Source organism: Balaenoptera ricei, chromosome 5 (genome assembly GCF_028023285.1).
Source record: "Balaenoptera ricei isolate mBalRic1 chromosome 5, mBalRic1.hap2, whole genome shotgun sequence".
Classification (NCBI taxonomy): Eukaryota; Metazoa; Chordata; class Mammalia; order Artiodactyla; family Balaenopteridae; genus Balaenoptera; species Balaenoptera ricei.
Genome location: NC_082643.1, coordinates 122,473,041 through 122,496,037, shown reverse-complemented (window position 1 = coordinate 122,496,037; position 22,997 = coordinate 122,473,041). Strand labels below are relative to the sequence as shown.

Below are 22,997 nucleotides of genomic sequence, written 5' to 3'. Positions count from 1 at the left end.
GACCTTTGAGGGATAAACATGGCTTCTTCTTACGATACTTTGCTATGGCCTAAGCACTCGGAGAACCCTTCTTTCTAGACTGACAGGGAAATGTGATTTTGGGGTCCTTTGTGAGCTTATCTGAGAGCAAAAACCCCAGGGAATTCCTGGCTACAAATGGTTCTTGGTAAAGAAGAGAGAGTCCAGGCAAATACAGAGCTACTTAATCGAACAGGTCCCTCTTCCAACGGTGATTCTCAAACTTTCTGAAGTGGAGGGACCTTTCTAACATTATAAATTTCCACCCCCCCCCCCCCACTTTCCTGCCAACATACACATAGAAACACATGATGGCTGTTGCACTTTTAGTGTCTTATAGGAGAAAATAATTAAGTGAAAGTGATATAATTCAGTGCCATTCGTAAATGAATATGTTGAGTTAATCACCAATAGGATCTGTAAACATTTGAAAGTATCACTATGTGGGTGAGTGTATGTGTGTGTGTATAAGACATTATTTATTCAATCCAAGCCAATGCATAACATATTTTGAGACTTCAAACCTCTGGTGATAACTGCAAAGCCCCTGTGATCCACCAGAATCTCCATATACTGGCTGGGAACCTCTCAGTATCCATAGGGCCATCTCTAGGATGCTTACCTAGACAGTATCTCCTATGAGGAAATTTAGGAATGAGTGAGAGGGATGGTCTTAATCAGTGATGCTCAGAACTTGCTTTTCACTGCCTTCTCTTCCCTGAAACTTCTCTCAGGATGTCATTCAGCTAGTTGGTCCTGTCTTAGGTTGTTCTCTGCCAGACATTTACCTGTCATTGGCAGCTGCCACAGTGATGTGCCTCTCACTTCTTTACAAGATCTCATTTTACAGATGAATTGCAGGGAGAAAAGCTTTCCTTTTTTTTTCTTCTCATATACATTGTATTGATATGTTTTATATGCTTTAAAAAATTAAGTTACATGAAACATTTGGATATAATAAAAGCTTAATAAACAGTCACAGGAATTCCCAGAAATTTTCTGATCTAAATACTTAGAACTACATTTTCCTTTTAAAGTTTTTTTTTTTAAACTAGGCAGTATTTGAAGAAATAATAGATGCTAAGAATAATGCAACATGTGAAAAGAGATTGTATTTATTCAGACTAGAGGGAAAGGCCATAAACATCGTATTTCATAGACTGCCAGTAAAACGCAATTACTTTTTTCCTGTTGATTGTGAACAGTCAATTAAAGCACATTTTTCATGTCCTGAAAATTATACATACAGTTACTTCCGTTTCTGGCAATATGGTAGACTCCATTTCCTGGAAAAGATACTCCGTACAATGCTATCAATGCTGGATAAAATAAAGCAAACAGCAAATATCTGAATGTGTAAAAAAAAAAGTAACAGTGATCTCCAGGACCCAACAAACAAAACTGAAACCCAGCTCCAGAGTGGTGAGGTCAAGTTGAGGATGCAGCACCTTGCAGGGTGTTTACAGTTTCGGTAAACTCAAGACTTGGTTTTTAATGGTGATGGAAAAGGAGACAAGCTCTGGGTTCAGGTTAAAGGGCAAGATGGAACCACATCCCCCCATAATTCTGGGACCTCAGAAAGACTATGCTCAAAATGAAATCAGAGGCTAGAAATAATCTACTTTTGGCAAACAGAAATGCTTGGGATGTTTAACTGTCTTGAAGTAATTGCTGGCTAGAGAAAGAGTTCTCCTTAGAGTTTGTAACCACAGTCCTTCCCTCAAGTGTGTTTGGAGTTTTCAGCCTTAAAATGCTTGCCTGACCAGAAAACCCTCGGGCAAGAAGTAAACCTAAAATGGTCTTTGATTGATAGCATCCTGGAGTGCCTGGCAGAAGCAAACACAAATGCTGTCTGGAGGGACTTAGCCTCAGCCTGGGGGTCACAGGAGTTTAACAGCTGAAGACCACCAAACATGGGTTCATGATTTCAAATTCCAGAAACACCCAAGGAAACAAGAGCCATGAACAGGAGACAGGAGAAACCACAAATAGCAGAACTAGACTTCCACAGAGCGCATAAGATAATGATTTATCAGATGAAGAAAGTTGTATAAACGCCTAGAATATTTTTAAATAGGCATAAGCAGCATGAATAGAAAGTAAGATTGTATCAAAAATTTAAGCGTAATTGAAAAGAACCAAATAAAAAGTTCTAGAAATTAAAAATACAGTGCAGGAAATTAAAAACTCAAGTGATCCTATTAGGTAGCAAGTTATTCATACCTGAATTGAATTGATCAACTGATCCTAAAGAAATTACATAGAATGCAATACAAAGAGATGGAAATGGCAAAGGCAGGTTAAGAGACATGAAAAATAGAAAGATCTAATTGGGGTTGTAGGCTTCCATTCAATGACAAATGAGAAGCAAAGCCACTTTCAATCAAAATCAGAATTTACTATCAACAGATCCTTGGAAATTCAAGTATGTAAGAAAGCATGAAAAGTAAAGAAATTGTTAAAGTGTGTAGGGCTAAACCACACTGATTGTATAAAATAATAATGATTCCATACCGGGCATTAAAAATCAAGATACAAATGAAATACTGCTACACATAACATGTAAGACAGCATTCTAAAGGGCATGTTAATTAATACGAGGTAAAATAAACTTTAATTGTGTTAAATGTACATGGTAAAAAGAATTTTAAGGATAACCAGTAAAAGGATAGAAACAGAGTTTGTAAGTTCTATAATCAGGGGGGAAAGGAAATCCAAAACATGAAAGAAAATATAGGGGAAAAAACCTTAGAAAACAAGCAAGGTAAAAGCAGTACACAAAATAAAATGTTAGAAATTTATGTACACAAAATTAAATGTTAGAAATTTATTTAAATATATTAATAATGATAAATATGATACTATTGTATTTTATTTATTATAATGGTAATTAAATTCTATTATAACTATAATTTTTAAATGATAATAAATATTAAAAAGCGAAGTTCACTATCTTAAGAAAAGTGCCATCGGTTTGGGTTAAAAAAATTGAGTCGTATGCTGTTTACAACAGACGCTTATCATACCTAAGGATATATAGACTGTTTGAAAGTAAAAAGATGAATATACCAGGCAAATCCTAATTTTATTTTTTGCCTCTCTTTTTAAACAGATATAGTTGACATATAACATTGTATAAGTTTAAGGCATGCAACCTGTTGATTTGATACATTTGTATATTATAGTTTGATTACATCATAGTGTTAGCTAACACCTTCATCATGTCATGTAATTATCATTTCTTTTTTGCAGTGAGAACATTTAGGATCTAGTCTTTTAGCAACTTTTAGCAACTGCATACTACAGTGCAGTTGACTATATTCACAATGCTGTGCATTAGATCTCCAGAACTTATTCATCTTCTAACTGCAAATTTGTACCTTTTGACCAACATCTCAACAAGTCTCCCAAACCCCAGCAGATACTAATTTTAAAAAGCTTTTATAGCTATATTAATACCAAATTAATTTTAAGGTAAAAAGGATGATTACAGAAGAAGAAGGTCACTTCAAAATGATAAAAGGTCCTATTTTCCAGGAGTAGAATAGTTTTAAACTTACATATACTCACCGTGTACCTAATGAGAGTTTCAAAATTTGTAAACTACAATGATAAAATTATAAGGATATACTGGATATTGGAGTGTAAAATGGTTTACTCACTTTGTAGAGCTACTTGGCCATTCCTAGAAAAGTTGAAGGTGCAGTTCCACTTCTAGATATACATGCCATAGGGAATTATGCTCACCTGTGTTCAAGTATACATTTACAAGAATATTCACAACAACTTTATTTGTAAGAGTGAAAACTTGGGAAAAACTTAACTATCCATCACTGGAGAATGTAGCCATTGAATGTAATACTGTACTCACTAAGAATGAATGAACCGGAGCTCACGTTCACAAGAATGTGCCATTTCTTAAGCTAGCCGATGGGTACACGTATGTGTGTTTGATTGTTTACGTACCGTTTTGTAGGTCTGAAAATTTTCATAATAGTCTTTTAAATACCAAGGAGAAAATATAAGTAGAACTTGTCTACTTTAACATGAAATATAAAACATATATACACACTACCTCAATTCAAAAAGTGTCTATAACAATATTTTTGAAGCTATATTTGAAAAAACACTGCAATTTTACTTTAAACAAATCTGTTTATCAATGCACTATTTAGTAATTAGTGGCCTGCTGTTTTGATGAAACAATGTTAATTAATTTATTTTGCAGTTTATTCCAAGCTAAAAAGATGGTGATGTAAGTTCCTGGTATCAAAGATGGCTAAGGAATTTGGATAATTTTTTCCTTTGCCTATGGATATATTTCTTTTCCTTAAGAGTCTATGACCAGCTGTAAAAAAATGCCTCATTTAAAAAAGTAATTTAGATTTTATAAAAGAACATCCTACCTAGGAAAAAAGATTGGACAATAGAAATGCTAACACATATATATGGAATCTAAAAAAAACCCAAAAGCTTCTGAAGAACCTAGGGGCAGGACAGGAATAAAGACACAGAGGTAGAGAAGGGACTTGAGCACATGGGGAGGGGGAAGGGTAAGCTGGGACGAAGTGAGAGAGTGGCATGGAGTTATATATACTACCAAATGTAAAATAGATAGCTAGTGGGAAGCAGCCGCATAGCACAGGGAGATCAGCTCGGTGCTTTGTGACCACCTAGAGGGGTGGGATAGGGAGGGTGGGTGGGAGACGCAAGAGGGAGGAGATATGGGGATATATGTATACGTATAGCTGATTCACTTTGTTATAAAGCAGAAACTAACACACCATTGTAAAGCACTTATACTCCAATAAAGATGTTAAAAAAAAGAAAAGAAATGAAAATACTTAAAGCACAGTTGAGCTCTAACTTCTTAAATTTACCCCCAAAATCTGTTGAACATTTGGTTCTGAGCTTTCATTCCCAGGAATCCCTTTGAGACAGCAAACAGTTTGCACCATCTAAGCCAGGGGTCCCAAACTGTCTTGCTCCACGAAGCCCTTATGGCAGGCACTCCGAAACCAAAAGAAAACATAAGTTCAGTTCAGTAAGGAGTTAGATCACAGCAATCATGCAGAAATCTCCCTTTGCACAGATAGGACTGCGTCGAAAAAAATGTTGTGCAGTCTAGTGTTGGAACTGTGAACCACCTGGTAGTTTTAAGACTGCCCAAGAGATTTTGAGTACTCCTGTTTTCCCCTGAAAATTTAAAATAATTCATGACACCACTGTGAATGTGCTGCAGCACCTTGCAGAACTAGATAAGACACCCTCCCACGTACGCCTTCATAAGGCGGGCTGTGCATTCACTCGAATTCATGGTCTCTTTTCACTGACTGCAGGAGAAGCCATACAAGTGCTCAGAGTGCAGCAAGGCCTTCAGCCAGAAGCGAGGCCTGGATGAGCACAAGAGGACGCACACCGGAGAAAAGCCTTTTCAGTGTGACGTGAGTTTGGCTTCCCTTTTCTTTCCCTAGTGTCCTCCGGTAACCTCCGGTAACAGGAGATACGTATGTGTGTGTGGATGTATCCATGCATCTATTTGTGCATGTATGAGAGAGAGAGAGAGAGTGTGTGTGTGTGTGTGTGTGTGTGTGTGTGCGCGCGCGCTTTACAGTGCTGATCTGTGTCTATTAATGTCTTGTGCTCTTTATACCTTTTGATTGCATAATCCATGTAACCACGTTGTAGCAATGTTTTTTATCCTAGTTTACTGGCAGCAGATGAACTCTGATTTTCTTTAAGACAAGCTTGTACCCTGTTTTAATGCAATTGAGTTGTTCTTCCAAGGTATAAATACGTGATGATTCAAGACAGCTTTCATGTGTCTGTCCAAGTCGTTGACAGGTTAATGATAGTTAAACCAGAGATTTAACTGGTTATAGATATTATTTATTTTGTTAAAGCCAAACAATGAATTTCTAAAATATGCATAAACTCCTTTGTTTAAAAAACGCCACTGCTAATTGTTTAGATTTTCTGCTTATGACATTTGAAGTGAAATGAAATTATCAACGTAGTTCACATTATTAATGAAAGGACAGAAATACTACCATTGTCAGGAAAATTAATTGGATTATTGATTAATTTAGAGAAAAATGGTTCCTCGATGAACAGCATCACCATTCTGTGTAAGATTGACAGTTGACAGAAACTTGACACAGGTGTTAGGGAAAACACTTCTTGTTCTTATTTCTAACACAAAAATAGCAAAAAAAAAAAAAAAAGTATTAATGTAGCTCAATGTAAGAAGAAACATTAAAGTTGTAATCTGTGAAATTGCACAGTACATAGTTCTCTTTAAATGTTGAGGGAAACCTGAGTACTCAGTCCCCTTGGCATATCCCAAAGGATAAAGGATGGAGTAAGCAGTCCATATGAAAGGAAACTCACAAACATAAGATGTTTTCCTTGTCTTTCCATGAAACTCTGGTGGTAAGGTTAAGGCAACAACGTACTCCCAGTGGGCCTACTCATAAAAATACCTTTATCAACAGTGAACTTCTTTAAGGAGAACTACTTGTAGAGAAAGAAATGTACACATGGAGAGCTCTATCCTGAACTGGAGGTACAGCGAGTTTCATAATTTAATGGACTGAACGTTCAGTCCACTGGTGCTTTTATTGGAAGCATTTTCATAAAAGCAAAACTTTTTTTGGGTTATTTAATTGCACAACTACACAAATAAGTGATGGGAGATAGAAATTAAATATTAACTGTGTATGGACATCTTCCTTCCATCATGCTCTACCTGACTTTTATTTATGCTGAATATTTTTGTGGACTGCTTCCTTACATAGACTGGACCATGATGTTATTTTTTAAAAATTATGTTACAAGCATGATTTTTTCTATCTACTTCTATCCCATTTACTTCTGTCAGATGTTCAAATCTCTCTGAGCCTTACCTGCAGTCCGGACTGGTCTGTTGAGAAGAGATCCAAGTTTAATGCCTCCAAAACTTCCCTGAAATGCAGCCTGGTCAGGGAACTGGCTGTCTGTTCCAAAATCTTATTCTCTTAACCTACCCATTCCAGATAGAAGTCATCCTTTCTCACCCCACTTCCAGTCTATCTCCTTCCTAAATAGCTCAAATCCATTACTTCCTCTCAGTTTCCATTCCCACTAGCAGTGCATAGCCTGGACCCTCACCTCACTATTTCTTATTACATCCAATCTCCAGTGTATGTGTTCTCCACCCCACCAAGGTGATTTTTTAAAAATAGAAATAAAATTCACATAACATAAAATTAACCATTTTAAAGGAAACACTTCAGTGGCATTTAGTACATTGACGGTGATGTGCAGCCGTCACCTCTGATTCCAAAACATTTTTATCGTCCGCACATAAAGTTCCATACCCGTTAAACAGTTATTCCTCACTCTCCCCAGACCCTGGCAGGCACCAGTCTGCTTTCATTTCCATAGATTTACCTCTTCTGGATATTTAATATAAATGAATCATACAATATGTGACCTTCTGTGACTGGCTTCTTTCACTTAGCACAATGTTTTCAAGGATAATCTACATTGCAGCTGGTATCAGTACACCATTACTTCTTATGGCTGAATGATACTCCATTTTATGTATACAACACAGTTTATCTGTTCATCAGCTGATGAACATTTGGGTTGTTCCTACCTCGTGGCTCTTGTGAACAGTGCTGAGACAAACGTGCGTATACAAGTTTTAAGTACCTGTTTTCAGTTCTTTTGGGTATATACCTAGGAGTGGAATTGCTGTGTCCATTTAGTGATTCTGTGTTTGACTTTTTGAGGAACTGCCATACTGCTTTTCACAGTAGCTGTACCATTTTATATTCCCACCAGGAATGCACGAGGATTCCAATTTCTCCTCATCCTTGTAAACACTTATTATTTTCTGTTTTTTAAAATTATAGTCATCTTAGTGGATGTGAAGTGGTATATCATTGTCGTTTTGATTTACATTTCCCAGAGGATTAATGATGTTGAACATCTCTCCATGTACTTGTTTGTCAGCCATTTGTGTATCTTCTTTGGAGAAATGTCTATTCAAGTCCTTTGCCCATTTTAAAATTGTGTTGCTTGTCTCTGTTGTTGAGTGTGAGATACTGGATACTAGACCCTTACAGATATGATTGCAAATATTTTCTTTCATTCTATATGTTCTCTTTTTGCTTTCTTGATAATATCCTTTGATGCACAAAACTTTTCAGTCTTGATGAAGTTTAATTTACCCATTTTCTCCTTCTCATCATGCATTTGGTGTCATATCTAAGAATCTATTGCCAAATTCGAGGTCATAAAAATTTACCCTTATATTTTTTTCTAAGAGCTTTATAGTTTTAGCTCTTACATTTAGGCCTTTGATCCTTTTTGAGTTAATTTTTTGTATATGATGTGAGTTAGAGGTTCATTCTTTTGCATTTTTTCAGTCTTTTACCATTAAATATGATGGTAGATGTGAGTTTTTTATAAATGTCCTTTATTGTGTTGAGGAGGTTCTCTTCTAGTTCTCTGAATATTTTTATCAAGACAGGGTTTTGAATCTTGTCAAATGCTTTTCTGAATCACTTGAAATTATCATTTTCTTTCCTTTTGTCCTGTTAATGTGGTGTGGTACATTGTTTGATTTCCTTTTATGTTGAACTACCGTTACAGTCCTGGGATAAGTACCACTTGTTCATGGCTTATAATCCTCTTAACATGATCTTGGATTCAGCTTGTTAGAGTTTTTTGTTTTGTTTTGTCTTGTTTTTTTTGTTTGTTCATTTGAAGATTTTTTCATATATATTCATAGGGGTATTAGTCTGTAGTTTTCTTTCATTGTAATATCTTTGTCTGGCTTTGGTGTCAAGGTCGTACTGGCGTCACAGAATTAGTTAGGAAGTATTCCCTCCTTTTTTATTTTTGGGAAGAGTTTGAGAGGATTGGTGTTAATTCTTCTTTAAATGTTTGTTAGAATTCATCAGTGAAACCATTGAGTTCTGGACTTTTCTTTGTTGGGAGGTTTTTTGATTCAATTTCTGTACTTGTTATAGGTCTTCTGAATTTTTCTGTTTCTTCTTGAGTCTGTTTTGGTAATTTGTGTATTTCTAGGAATTTGTCCATGACAACTAGGTTATCTAATTTGTTGGCATACAGTTCATAGTGTTCTCTTATAATCGTTTTTATTTCTTTGGGTTTGGTAGTAATATCACAATGTGACTGTTTTAATGTAAACTCAATCATGTGCTTCTCTATGATGGCTTCTCACAACCTATAAGGTAAAATCCGCCTTCCTACTTGACTGAAAAATTATTATGGTCTTTCTCAATTCTTATTATTTTATGTCTTAATAATCTTATCTGTCAGTACCCTGCAGTTTATTTGCACTAACACTTAGAGTTTCCGGAAGTAGTGATACTGTTTCATATCTCTGTCTCTTGTTCCAGGTACCTTGCATACACTGTTCCCTCTGCCTAGAAAGTCTTTTTTCTGCTCCTGTTCCCACTGTCTACCATATATATATATATGTGTGTGTGTGTGTGTGTGTGTGTGTGTATGTGTGTGTGTATATATATATATATATATATATATATATATATATATATAGTAGACATACCATATATATATGACATTTGAGTGGCATTTGAGCAAAATTGTAAAGAAGAAACTGATACATATCCATTTCAGTTCTTTACAATTTTGCTCAAATGCCACCTCACTCATCAACACTACTCTTAACACCTTAGGCCCAGTGGTTCCATGCCATGCAGCTCCCCCAGCGTGCCATACCTATTCAACTTTAATTATCTTTAGCTACTACACATATGGTAGATGACTTCCAAATCTTCCTTTCCCTGCCTAGATTTCTCTTTGAACTCTAGACAGATATTGTGAGGTGCCTATGAGACATCTCTCCTGTATTCCGGACTGAAATCATGATCTCCCAGCCTTCTCAATCTCTCAACATGTTTCCTTCAACTACCCATCTCTCTGAGAACTCCACTGTCTCCAAATAGCCCAAGCCAAAGGTCTGAGCCTCATGCCAGACACCTCTTTTTCCCTGAGCCATGACCAATAGCATCATCTAGTTGAGCTTCTGTAGTTAGAAAGACACAGTGGTCCATAGTTTGTATACAGTCTCTGATTTCACTACAGTCCAGAAATATGTAGGTGTTATTTCCACCTATAGGAAGCAATTGAGGCTCCCTGGGGTTGAATGACTTGCCTATCATTCACTGCTTGTAACTGGCCAAATCAGGATTCCAGGGATCAAACCCATGCAGCTTCCTCTCAGCCCCAGTAATTCCTGACCCTCTTTGCTTGTCTATATTTCTCAAACCTGTCACCTTCTCTAAATTTCCATTGCCACCTTCACTTCTCTCTTTCTGTCACCCCCTACGTCCAGTGCAGTAGCAAATCTGATTGGCTTTGTATGTAAGTTGAGAATGTGAACGCTTCTTACACCTCCACAACTACCAACCTAGTCTCCTGGAACAACACAATAGCTTTTTAATTGATCTCTCTCCTTCCATCTTTGCTCCTTAGTCTGTCCTCAACTTGCCACCCACAGTGATCTTTCTAAAACCCGAGTCAGATTTTACGTATGTGTGTGTAGATTACGTATGCATTACATTAGTCTCATTGGCTCAAACCCTCAACGACCGTCCATCTCATTGAGTGAAAACCAGAGTTGTACCAGCGTCTGGAAGTGGCCACGTGACCCGCACCCCCCGCCCTTCTGCCCCAGCCTCTCTGGCTTCACCGCCCCCTCCGCCTCACTCCGGCCACATGGCTTCCTTGCTGTTCTTCCAGACGCACTGAGCACACTCCTGTGAATAGGTCTTTGTATTTGCCGTTTCCCCAGCCTGGAACGCCCTTCTCAGGTATCTTTATGACCTGTTCCTGTGCTTCTGTCAGTTCTCGGCTCAAATTTCTTTCTCTCTTACTTCCATTACTTTCTTAACCCTCACCCCATAGTCGTCTTCTCCTTCACTGTACTTACATCTGCCTGAAATATTACGTATTTGTTTGTTTAATTATTTATCATTTATTATAAGCTCCATGACCAGAGAGTTTTTCGTTATTGTTTATTGCTGTATTCCCAGCCCTAGAACAATACCTGGCGTATAAGAAACATTCAAAGAATATTTTAAAGGAATGAATAAATGAATCAATGACCACTGTCTGAGTTTATGTCCAAATCATTTCTGGCTTGGTGTGGAACATTGTTTGGCCTCCTTGATTCCAGTTGTGTACTCTCTAGCTTGCTGACTAAATTATACTTCGGTTTCAGTCTCTTCTTCAAGTCCCACCGCTTGCAGAATATACATCCTTCCAGTTTCTAATTATGATTATCAGGGTCTCTAGGATTTGGCTCCAGCCTTCTAACTTCCTTTTCAAGTTATTCCCCTAACAATGTCTCATCTTCAGCCTTAGTGAACAGTTTTCATTCCCCACCTGAGCCTTGCTCTTCACCCCTCTGTACCTTTGTACATCTTCTTCCTTCTCCCTGGAATGTCACTCCCCACCTTAGGACGTGATAACCCCTGTGCATCCGGGAAGAGTCATCGTGCCCTCCTGTGTGCCGTTCTTGGTATTGTGTTCATGGCATTACGAGTATTTCTCCTTAACACTGTGGACTCCACTGAGGCAGGGCAGAGTGCTCTTTGTCATTGTTCTTACTGAAGTGGTGGACACACTGTATGTGATAAATATTTGTTAACTGAAGATGTCTATAAGATTCTAACATTATCTCCAAGGACTTTCTATTAAGCATGCTGTTTCCCTTTACCTTAAGACAAAATCAGTTTACCTCTAGCCTAGAGAAGGAATAAAATATTTCCCCAGGGCTTCCCTGGTGGCGCAGTGGTTGAAAATCTGCCTGCCAATGCAGGGGACATGGGTTCGAGCCCTGGTCTGGGAAGATCCCACATGCCACAGAGCAACTGGGCCCGTGAGCCACAATTACTGAGCCTGCGCATCTGGAGCCTGTGCTCCGCAACAAGAGAGGCCGCAATAGTGAGAGTCCCGCGCACCGCGATGAAGAGTGGTCCCCACTTGCCGCAACTAGAGAAAGCCCTCGCACAGAAATGAAGACCCAATGACCCAAACGAAGGCCATAAATAAATAAATTAATAATTTAAAAAAAAATTTCCCCATTTTTTGGGAATGTGAATTAATACTAAGTTGGAGTAGGCTGAAGGGCTGTATAAGAATCACATGTGGAAAGAAAGAAAAGAAAGCATCTCTGTGGCACTATTGGAACTCCTTGCTCTTCCCTATTTTTAAAATGACTATAAAAGACCTTACATATGGCTGATTTATACAGAGCATCAGTTTGAAGTCTCTTAATGACTGCATTTAAGTTCATGAAAACATAGCTTTTAATGTCTAGGTAGTCAGTTTCACAACCGTGACATCAGCTACTCTCTGCTGACATTTAATCCTCTGCCTTGGCCCTCGTTCAACAATCTGTTGGATTGTTCCAATCCCACGTCCTATTGGAGCTTCTCGAACTCCTTAATTCTGAGCCGTCATCAATGACTTCAGCATCCTGCTCAACTTCCTTTCTATTTCTCCAGCTTGCCGCTGCCGTAATTTTCCCATGGTGACCATGTAAATGGACTTGCACTTCGTATCCCTCACAACACACTGGTGAGCTGAGCTGAGAACCTCCTTTGTTTGTTCAAAGAGATTTTTATCTCTTAAAAATGGTGTCCGCCAGGCAAATGGAAGAAAGTATAGTGGGCTCACATATCTCTGTTTGAAGTGAGAGACTTTTTTAATAGTTGGCCCTTGTGGGGTGGTATAGACTCTGAACCCAGACTGTCTGGGTTTAAATCCTGGAGACCACTTCCTCATCCTGTGACCTTGGGCAACCTGCTTGAGACAGAAGTGTGTGTGTCAATTTCCTTCTGTGAAATGGGGATAATACCTAAAAGGGTGGTTGTGAGCATTGAACAAGCTAATGTTTAGAAATTGCTAAGGGTCATTCCTGGCACACGGTGAAAGTTGATGCCAGCCCTTAAACCTAGTCCCAGTGCCAGAAATAAATAACTAATAAAACAGTGAACAAGACGCCATGTCCCCTACCCTCATAGAACTCACATTCTTGTGGAGTACAGACTTAAGCAAATAAACCTGAATAGATGTCTCATTGCATTTTATGATAAAGATTGGGAAAGGAAAAAATGGAGTGGGCTATGAAAGAGTAGGTAGGGAAGAATTCTCTGAGAAAGTGACTCTAAGTAACCTAGAAGATGAAGAGGAGCCATGGGGGAAAGAACATTCTAGGCTCAGGGAACAGAATAAATCAAGGCCTGTAAGTGGGAAAGAGCATGCAGTGTTAGGGGAAGTAAAAAGGCAGGTGGAGCTGGAGCCTAGGGAGAGAGGAAGAGAGGGATGCAAGGTAAAGTTGGAGAGCAAACTGGTAGCCTTTCAGCCACATTAAGGAATTTATTTTGAATCTAATTTCAACAGGAAGCCATTGAAGGTATCTATTGTTCTTTTGACATGAGGTTTAGAGAAGGAGCCAGGGAAATAGAAAATAGGGAATACATTTTAATTCTATCTTACGCATGATCACAAATTTTCATTTATACTTATAAAAACAATTTAGAGTTTCTTTTACTTGAAAATAATCTCTAAAGACACCTTCTTTGGTTTCTCCAGAATTATTCCACAGCCTTTGGGTTATTTATATTGCTCACAGGGATTGTATCTATCAATTATCTACCTTTCCCTTTCTTTCTTTCTTTCTTTAGTTCAACAGATATTAATGGAATGACTACTCTTGCCTTCCTGTTCCTTAGGACTAGTAAGGAGAGACATTAAAAAGCACACAAATAATTAATTACACTCGAGGTAAGTGTTATAAAGGAAAAGTAAAGGCTACTAGGAGAGCATTTAACAGAAAACTTCTGTCAGAAAGATCATACAGGCCTCCCCGAGGAATGCATAGGAGGCAGCTAGCAAAAGAGAAGTGAGAAAGTCCTGAGGCAGGAAGGCTGTGGTGTCTTCAACAGCCTACACTAAAGCTGATTAGTTGGGCTAGAGTTTAGGAGCTTCCCTTAAAGTAAGTAAGGATCCAGTAAGGACCCATGGAACAATTTTATGTAGTAAAATGACATTTATACTTCTAAAAATCCCTCCACCTGCTGGGTGGAGCATGGACAGAAGGGGATAAGGATGGATGCCGAGAGATTCAGATAGTATTTATCACCTTTTGACAGTGTAAAATTGTCCATACATTACAGGGAATTTGCATCTCCTCTCCTATATAAAATGCGTGCAGCAACCCCCATTCTTCAGGACAGTTACACACCTCCCCTAGTTCCAAACATTTCCTGAGGGGAGGGGAAACTGTACCACCCATTTGAGAACCACTGACACTGGCTATTGCAATAATCTAGGCTTTGGTTTTCAGAGTGAGGAGCTGCATATCCCAGGAGACCTAGGAGACATCCATTGAGAAATGGGAAGGAAAGATTACAGTTTTGATCCCTGCTTACTGTGTATTTTAAAACTAAGAACAAAATTAAACTTTATTATCATTGAATAACAGGCTTGACTTCGGTGCCCTCTGTTACTTTGGTACCCTTGTTAACAGCTGGTTTCTTGTGATGTACAGTACTAAATGTGATCTGAGGGAAGAGTGGCAATTCCATGGTGATGCAGGTTGTCACTTGTTTGTTTTCCGTGCTTGCTAGGATTGCGATTTATGTGTTCCCAGTTAAGTGGAGATATGGATTCTGTTATCTGTTTTTAAATAAAATAATCTTGTACAAAAGAGTCCTTTACAGAAACTACAGATTGAAAATAATATTAATAATACAGACACAAGGTAACAAAAAGAAAACAACAGAGTTAATGTTACTAGTCAGCAGCAAATTTAGATTAAAAAAATGCCACCGTCATATCTGGAAAAAAGTAAACCAAAAAACTGAAATTATCCAGAAGACATTTGAAATATGTATTTGTCTACATTTTTGTTAAAAATGACTTTGACCCTAAATATCATATCTTAGATGTTGCCTAATGAAAATATGAAGTCATAATTATTAATACAAAAACGTTTATTTCATCTTTTTCACATTCTCTTAAAAGTTTGTCTCTAATAATATAACTTATAAATACCTTAGTACACTTGGTATATTTTATTTAAAAATACAGATAATAGGTGCATACTGAAACATTTTCTTATTGCTAGAGAAGCACTGGTCTAGGCAGGTAATGGTTTTCACTCAGGCTGTGGCAGCACAGATGGAGACAATTAAATGTCTTCTAGAAATGTGTACAGGGAAGAAGTGGTAATTGACTAAATGAGGTGGGGATGAGGGAGACATTGGATCAAGGCTGACTGCCAGATTTCCAGCAAGTGTCAGATGGATGGCACATTTTTGTTTTGAGAATTAGATTTGGGAGACAAAGAGTCTTTTTCTTAATTGAAGTATAGTTGATAAACAATGTTATATAAGTTACAGGTGTACAATATAGTGATTCACAATTTTTAAAGGTTATATTCCATTTGTAGTTATTATAAAATATTTGCAATATTTCCTGTGTTGTACAGTATATCTTTGTAGCTTAATTTATAACCCTATAGTTTGTACCTCTTAATCCCTTACCACTATATTGCCCCTCTCTCCTTCCCTCTCCCCACTGGTAACCACTAGTTTGTTCTCTGTATCTGTGAGTCTGCTTCTTTTCTGTCATATTCACTAGTTTGTTGTATTTTTTCGACTCCAGTTCAACTTTCGACTTACTAAGTTTGCAGCCCCGGTGAGCTGTCCAGCAGGCAGTTAGATCCTCCCCTGTGCAGATCAGGAGAGAGGACTGGCTTCAGAGATAAGATACTGGCGAGTGATCTCCACATAAACAGTAACACAGAGCACGAAGATGATGAAGATCACCAGGGGAGGAAACACCTAATGAACGAAGAAGTGGGCTGAGGAACAGGCCCTGAGATCCAAACTTCAAGGTTAGGATGGAGGAGGAGCCTGTACAGGAAAGTGGAGGGGGAAATGGCCAGAGAAATAGAAGGAAAACAAGGAGAATAGGTCCTTACGGACACTAAATGAAAGGCAGGAGGGGAGTGACCAGGTATGTCAGATGATACTGAAACTTCATGTTAAATGAGGATGCAGGAGTCCCCGTTCCATTTAGCCATGTGGAGGGAGTTGGTGACCTCTCAAAGCTGTTTAGGGAGTTCAAGCACTTGACGCATAAGTGTGATGGCAGTGGGCTTGAGGCATGCGTGGAAGGTGAGGATGGAGAACCTTCACTCAGCCAACGGTATTTTTTTCATTCCAAAGTAATATTTGGAAGTTTGTTTCCTTTTTTGTTCCAGAAAAATTAGGAAATACAGAAGGGAGTAAAGACAGAAATAAAATGATTCCAAATTTCTCAACTGATGTCAACTAATATGAACATTAATCTCTTGATATTTTCCTCCAATACTTATTTATACAGATACAGTTACCGTCTTTATTTCAGTATTGTAAATTGTGCATTAATCTTATTCTGTTTTCTTCCCTTTACATTTTCCCTTGCCTTTACATATTTTTTGAAGTATGATCTTTTTTTAACAGCTGAGTAGTATCTCTTCATCTTGTTATATCAAAATGAATATACTCATTAACTTCGGGCAAATACGTTATTTGTAATACTCCACTTTTATAAATAATTCTGGGATGAACATCTTGTATATACATCTTTGACTAGGAGCTATCATACTGGTAGTACTCCTGGTTCTTTTAAGGCTTGTGAAAATACTAATAGTAATAATCTCTGTCCGTCCAAGGTGCTTTTGAGGAAGGGCTACTCAGTACCATTGCACTCTCATCAGCACCATTTTCTACACTTAGGCACATTCCAATCCCCCTTGTAAAATTATGTTTGGGTGTGTATGTTGTTTTAAGTACATTTCTTGAAAATAGCCTGTGTTTGCATTTTCCATTTTACCCTAATTTCAGAGCCTTTAAGGGTACTCAGTATTTTATATCACTTATCATAACTCATGTATTATATAGTCTGTCATTGTATTTTATGCTCTTTCATGTTCCTGGGTCTTTCCTTTTTATCCCCTGATTTTTACTGCATGATGTGAACTTACCTGGCTTTGTTTTTCAGTGACTTTAAAGGTTTATAGTCTGTTTTAAATTATGATTGTAAAACTTATGTTTACAAAGTTATTTCACAAGAAAAATGTCCTTTCCTCAGATTGATTGGAAGCATTATGTTTGTCATGGAAAATTATTCTGTTTCCTTTAAAATCATTTGTATATTGCAGGGACTGCTACTCTTTATAGTAGCTGTGTTCTCTCTCGGACCCCACATGTGGTAGCTGTTGTAGTCTCTTCTTTCCAACCTGCTGATGATTCTTTTTGCCAGAGAAGATGAAAGAGAAAAACTAGGCACTAACATTTATTGGGTGTCTTCAATACAACATCCATTTGTGTAGATTACCTCATTTAATCTTAGTATTAATTCTGTGAGATAATGATCATTGTGATCATTTTATAGGTGAGGGAACTGAAGTTAAAAGGCATAGTTTGTTCATTTAAACTTCCTTAGGAAGTGATAGAATCAGGCTGAAACTTGGTTAGTTAATTCAAGAAATACTTATTTAGTGCTACTCTGTAGGCACTGTCTTATCCCTTAGGATATATGAGTGAATAAAATATATGAAGATTCCCTGCCTTCATGGATCTGAGGTCAGGGTGCCAGAGTAGTTGGGTTTTTAGTGAGGGCCTTCTTCCTGGTTATACCTCACATGGCCTTCCTTGGTGTGTGCATGCAGAGAGAGAGAGAGAGAGGGAGAATCTGTTGCTTCCCGTTTTTATAAGGGCATTAATCCCATCACTCCACCCTCATGAGCTCATCTAACCCTAATTATCTCACAGTGGCTGCACCTCAAACACCATCACATTAAGGATTAGGGCTTTAACTTATGAATTTTGAGGGAACACAAACGTTCAGTCCATAGCAAAGGACACAAACATTCAGTCCATAGCAAACTCTAAAACTTATTTTCTTTATGTTATACTATGCTACTAATGTGTAATTCAAAATACCATTATTATTGGATTACTCCCTCTCCTCACCAAACTGGGGGCTTGCCCTTCTGTGTTTCTTGTTGCTGAGAATGTAAAATCCCCCTTCTCCCATAAAGAGAGAGTGAATTTTTTATTTGCTTTTGTATTTTCACATGCTTCACCTCATTGAGAACTTCAGCTTTCTTTCCAGTATTTTTTACAAGGCTTTACCTCTCCCATTATATTCACTATGTTTTTCAGGGAATTTTCACATTATTTAAGTATTTTATTTTACAGTGCATGTGCTTTTGAAGAATTTCATGTAAATGGAATTTTTGTGAATAACACCAAACTTTGAATGAAAATTTGGTATTATAAAAGAATTCCATTTCATTTTTATTTTTGAATAACTATGCCTCACATCTTCTTGGTTAATTTAATATTTTAAATGATTGGGCTGTTTAATGTCTGTTGAGTCAGGTGGCAATGTCGCAGAGCTTACATGAAGAAAATGTGAAGTATTTTTAATTGGAAATAAAGAACTGGAATAGTGGATAACGAACTTCTGCTTAGGATGCTTAAAGCAGTGTTAACCTTTTACTTCACAAATGGGTCCAAATTGAAGGGATCACTGGTGAGACATGTCTTGTGCTATTTATGCCATATACTAGAAAGGTGCCCTCTAGATCCAGGCATTTTGTTTAAGAGGTTTAACATGAAATTGTCAATACACTGAATTATGGGGAGAAAGATACTGTTTCCAGGGAGTTGTGTCTTTAGAGATGTTTAAAAATATAGTAGCTGGGGGAAGGGAGAGTGGTTGGGATGCAGAGGACACACGTTAAATGCAAACGACTCTTGGAACTATAATTAATTTTCTTTACCTTTTACCTTGGATGTTAAGTTCCATTTATTTCAAGAGCACTTTTGTTCTTATGCCTGTCAGTATATACTTGATAATAGGAATTTGCATATTGTATTTTGTATAAGTGATAACTTGGTGTATCTTCAGATTTTTCAATATAATATGATTGGTATCTTTGGGTCTTTTCTAGGTTTGTGACTTGGCTTTTAGCCTGAAGAAAATGCTGATCCGACACAAGATGACTCATAATCCCAATCGTCCACTGGCAGAATGCCAGTTTTGCCATAAGAAGTTTACAAGGAATGACTACCTCAAAGTGCACATGGACAATATCCATGGAGAGGCTGACAGCTAATGGTAGCTGTAAAGGAATTAAGCCATTCAGAAGGGCTCCTAATACGAAACCCAGATTTCTCTCAGCTGATTAGCGTAGCAGAAGTAGCCAAAAGTAATTCACTGGTCTCAGAGTTCTTATTTGCCTACCTTTAGAGTCTGTAGATACATATGCAAAATAAAAAAAAAAAATCCTACTTTTGTCAAGAAATGGTACAAATGGAAAAAAACTTTGTAGCCTTCCAAAATACTACTTGTGTTATGTCTTATAAAAATGGAAAAAGGAGCCATGGCTCTTCTTCTTGGCCATCTCTCTATAGTGAAGTTTATTAACATACTCCGTTATTAGGCTTTTTTATTTTATTGTTATCCTTGTGTGTGTCTGTGTGTCTGTGTGTGTGTGCACTTGTGATGCTGGTTATTGCAACTGGTTATTACTAGTTTAGCCAGAAAGAGATTAAGGTTTCCAAGATATTTCACTGCAGATAAGGATAAGGGGCAAGAGTTTTCAAAGTCTCAAGCATGATAACAGGATAAAACTTGCTAAAACAGGCCAAAAGTTGATCTTATTTAATAAATAGCTCCTTATAACAGATCAGTTTAAAATAAAGAGGTATTTAAGAACTAAAACATCAATTGAAATGTTGCTCATTTTAGACAATTCTCAGGAAACATTATTTCCTCTCATCATTCATACGCTGACATTCATGGTCTAGATAAGATCAACACAAAAATGACCATAACACTTAAATATTTATCAGGCTGATCCTCCTGAGTTTGTACTAGCGAGCTTTAGAAATTAACAATATATAAATATATATAACTAAAAATGGAAACAAAATAGGTTCTCATTATCTGCTGACTGACAGGGTAACAGGACGGTAGGTGTATTAACAGTATTAGTCATGATACACCTGGCCCTTTACCCTCTCATTTCATAAATGTGCACAGAACATGTTAGTACAGACATAGCAGAGTCCTCAGAGCATTTACATTCTGTTTCACAAAAGACATTTTTCAGAATCTTGGCAGTAGATGATTCTGAAACACTTTTGAATTACTCTCAATCCTATATAATTAGGAATCCAGAATAAAAAACATAAACCTGGCAATTGTTATGATTGAAATTATCACTGATGCTTAAGGGGAATTGAAGCAAGAAGCATAATTTCTTCCTTTAGGTTATATTTCAATTCAATGCTTGAGAGCAACATACAATGAACAGCTTGGTTTTGGGAGAAGATATGATAAAATGTAATAGTGTTGTCAAAGCAGTGTAGAAGAATCCAAAAACCAGAAAATAATTAAAATGAAGCCCAATTCCTGAACTTTCCTATTTGGAGACCATTCAAAAGAGAGAGGAAGTGTAATTTTAAGGAAGTTTCTTAGTTCTAATGATTTCTGGAGAAAGGTTATCTGAAGACCGTTCTTTGAAGTCAGGAATCTTGTTTTAGAATTATATTTATGCTCAGTTGCAATTTTAAAAAGAAACATAAAGATTCATTATAGATGTTTAAACTCTGTGAAAATACTAAATTTGAGACTCACCAGAGACAATTTTAAAAAATATAAATGCCCAGATTATAACTTAGAAGATATCTAAGTATGGCTATAGGTAGCATTTGTTCTGAAATTATAGACTGTATTTTATACAAATAGATTTTGGTCTTGTTTCTTCTCACTGTGTCATTTGTTTCAGTAGTATATTTTTAGATCTAAAGTGTTTTCCGTTTAACATGACAGTGTGCTTAATATCATTTGAATATAAAAGGACAGCTGTAAAATTTAGTAGTGTGTATTATTTAAACACGTTCTGCTCATTCCTTTGGATGCTGCCTTCTCTGTATGGAATGCTTCATAGCCCGATTATGTGATGAATGTGAAACTTGAAAGGAAGCCAAATACCAATTTTGTATAATCTCAGTGACTCACAATTTACAGGGCTGCTGAGGAAATTACCCTCAAAACCATGTTATGTCCATGCTGCGGAGTGAGCTGATGAGGACGAGGTGCTGGACCTGATCAGGCTGAAGGTTTGTGGTCAAGCAAAACTTGAGAAAATGGTGTGGAGAGACCTACTGGTACACCATCCTTTCTTTTCAAAGCACTGAAACCAAAACAGGTCCTTAAAAGACTATTTGCGTGCTGTCACCTTTTATCCAAAAGATGACTGATTATTTATAAGCATTACAGATATATTAGTATTTGTATCCTGGAACTTTTAAATCACTTAGCAATAACAAAAAGATAAGTGATTTGGTTTGATTGAGAAATTAAGAGCATAAATAAGACAATCATAGAGGGAAAGACTTAGAGGCAAGCTGGAGTGCAGGTACTCACTTTGAAGTATCTTTCTCTTCTTTTCTGCTGTAGAAGGTTATGGCTCCTGTACTATCTTGGGAAAAGGCCAAATTCTTACCCTGAAGTCAGGGCTAAATAATTTTGAAAGGTATTCAATAATACGGGTAGGTTCAGATATGTTTTTATATCTTTGTATATTAACATTCAAGATATTTGTATATCTAGAATTTCTTTTTGCTTTACAATCACTGGCTTCTATTATTTTTTTTTCCATTCCTTTTTTTTTTTTTTTTTTGGTGGGGGGAGGTAGTTGTTGGCTATACCGAACACTTTGTTGATTAATCATGATTAACAGTTGCAGCATAAACGTATTCATTGGTGATTCATTCTTGGGTTTACACAGGATAGTTAAAATGCTACTTCTAAGAAACATTTTCTATATCCGTTGTGTGTGTGTGTGTGTATGCAGAGGATCACTTTTATGAAACGCTTATATGCAAATATATTACTTTGTTCAAAACTCTTCTGACCTATTTGGCAGCCGACTCACTGGATAAGTGTGAATATGGATCACAGAAGGTCTTATAACCTTAGTTTTTGGATTCAATTTTATGTGCTGCTGCCTCTCCCAAAGCTGAAAGGGAGGGAGGAAAAGAGGATAGGTACTGGAAATATTCATTTTTTTCCTTCACAAATCTAAATATTGCTTGTGAAAACTCATCTTGGGGTTGTGAATATATGGAGATGGGTAGGTAGGAGGAAATGTGTCTATTTAAAACCCTAAGATTTTATCATTAATAATGAGGTTTATTTGCATGTACATATATAAATGCAGTATTTGTGAATATAGCAGAACTTGAATAGCATTTTATTTTATTATCAATCTATAATCTATATAATCACTACCACAGTTGGGGTTAGCACTGTATTTTACTACAGGACTGTCACTAGCACAGTTCTATCGTAAAATCCAAATGAACATTTTAAAGTTGTTTTTGATGAAAGAAGAAAACGTAATTGCCATTACTCCCAGACCTCCTGTTTTATAATTTACTTCTAAGCATTTCTAGATCTGGAAAGTATCTCTACAGCTAAGCCGAGTTGATTTCAGGGCCACAAGAGAGAACACTGTCTTTAATTCTCATCTCATTCTTGGTCAAACATAAGCACCGTGTGAAAAGCAACATTACTACTAATAAAAGAAACGTGACTTATAATATTATTTCTGATATTCACAAATATAATTTAAGGATGATTAAAGTTATGGCTAATGATTTAGGTGTTCCTTTTTTTAAAGGGGCATTTCATCATTTTGGTGTTGTCTCAATCTTGTGAGGTTTCCCTGATACAAAAAAATCATCATCATCATCATCGTGATTCTCCAAGTAGCAGATTTAGAAATGATACATTCATTTAACTTTGATCTGTCAGAATTCATTTAACTAGCTGACGCACTAGTTCTTTGGAATTTTCATAGC

General features: G+C 37.0%; 1 protein-coding gene across 5 annotated transcripts in view; it reads left to right on the top strand.

The window, feature by feature from the left end:
- The window catches only part of PRDM5 (PR/SET domain 5), a 204,433-nt gene extending 183,745 nt beyond the window's left edge, over positions 1-20,688 (top strand). For 3 of the 5 annotated variants that reach the window (XM_059924242.1, XM_059924241.1, XM_059924243.1), the window contains 2 exons: positions 5,358-5,462; positions 19,076-20,688. In XM_059924242.1, the coding sequence (XP_059780225.1) occupies positions 5,358-5,462; positions 19,076-19,240 (270 nt within the window). In that variant the 3' untranslated portion in view covers positions 19,241-20,688. The remainder of the gene's footprint in view (positions 1-5,357; positions 5,463-19,075) is intronic. The other 2 variants (XM_059924245.1, XM_059924244.1) reach the window with 1 other exon arrangement.
- Positions 20,689-22,997: the final 2,309 nt, after the last annotated feature.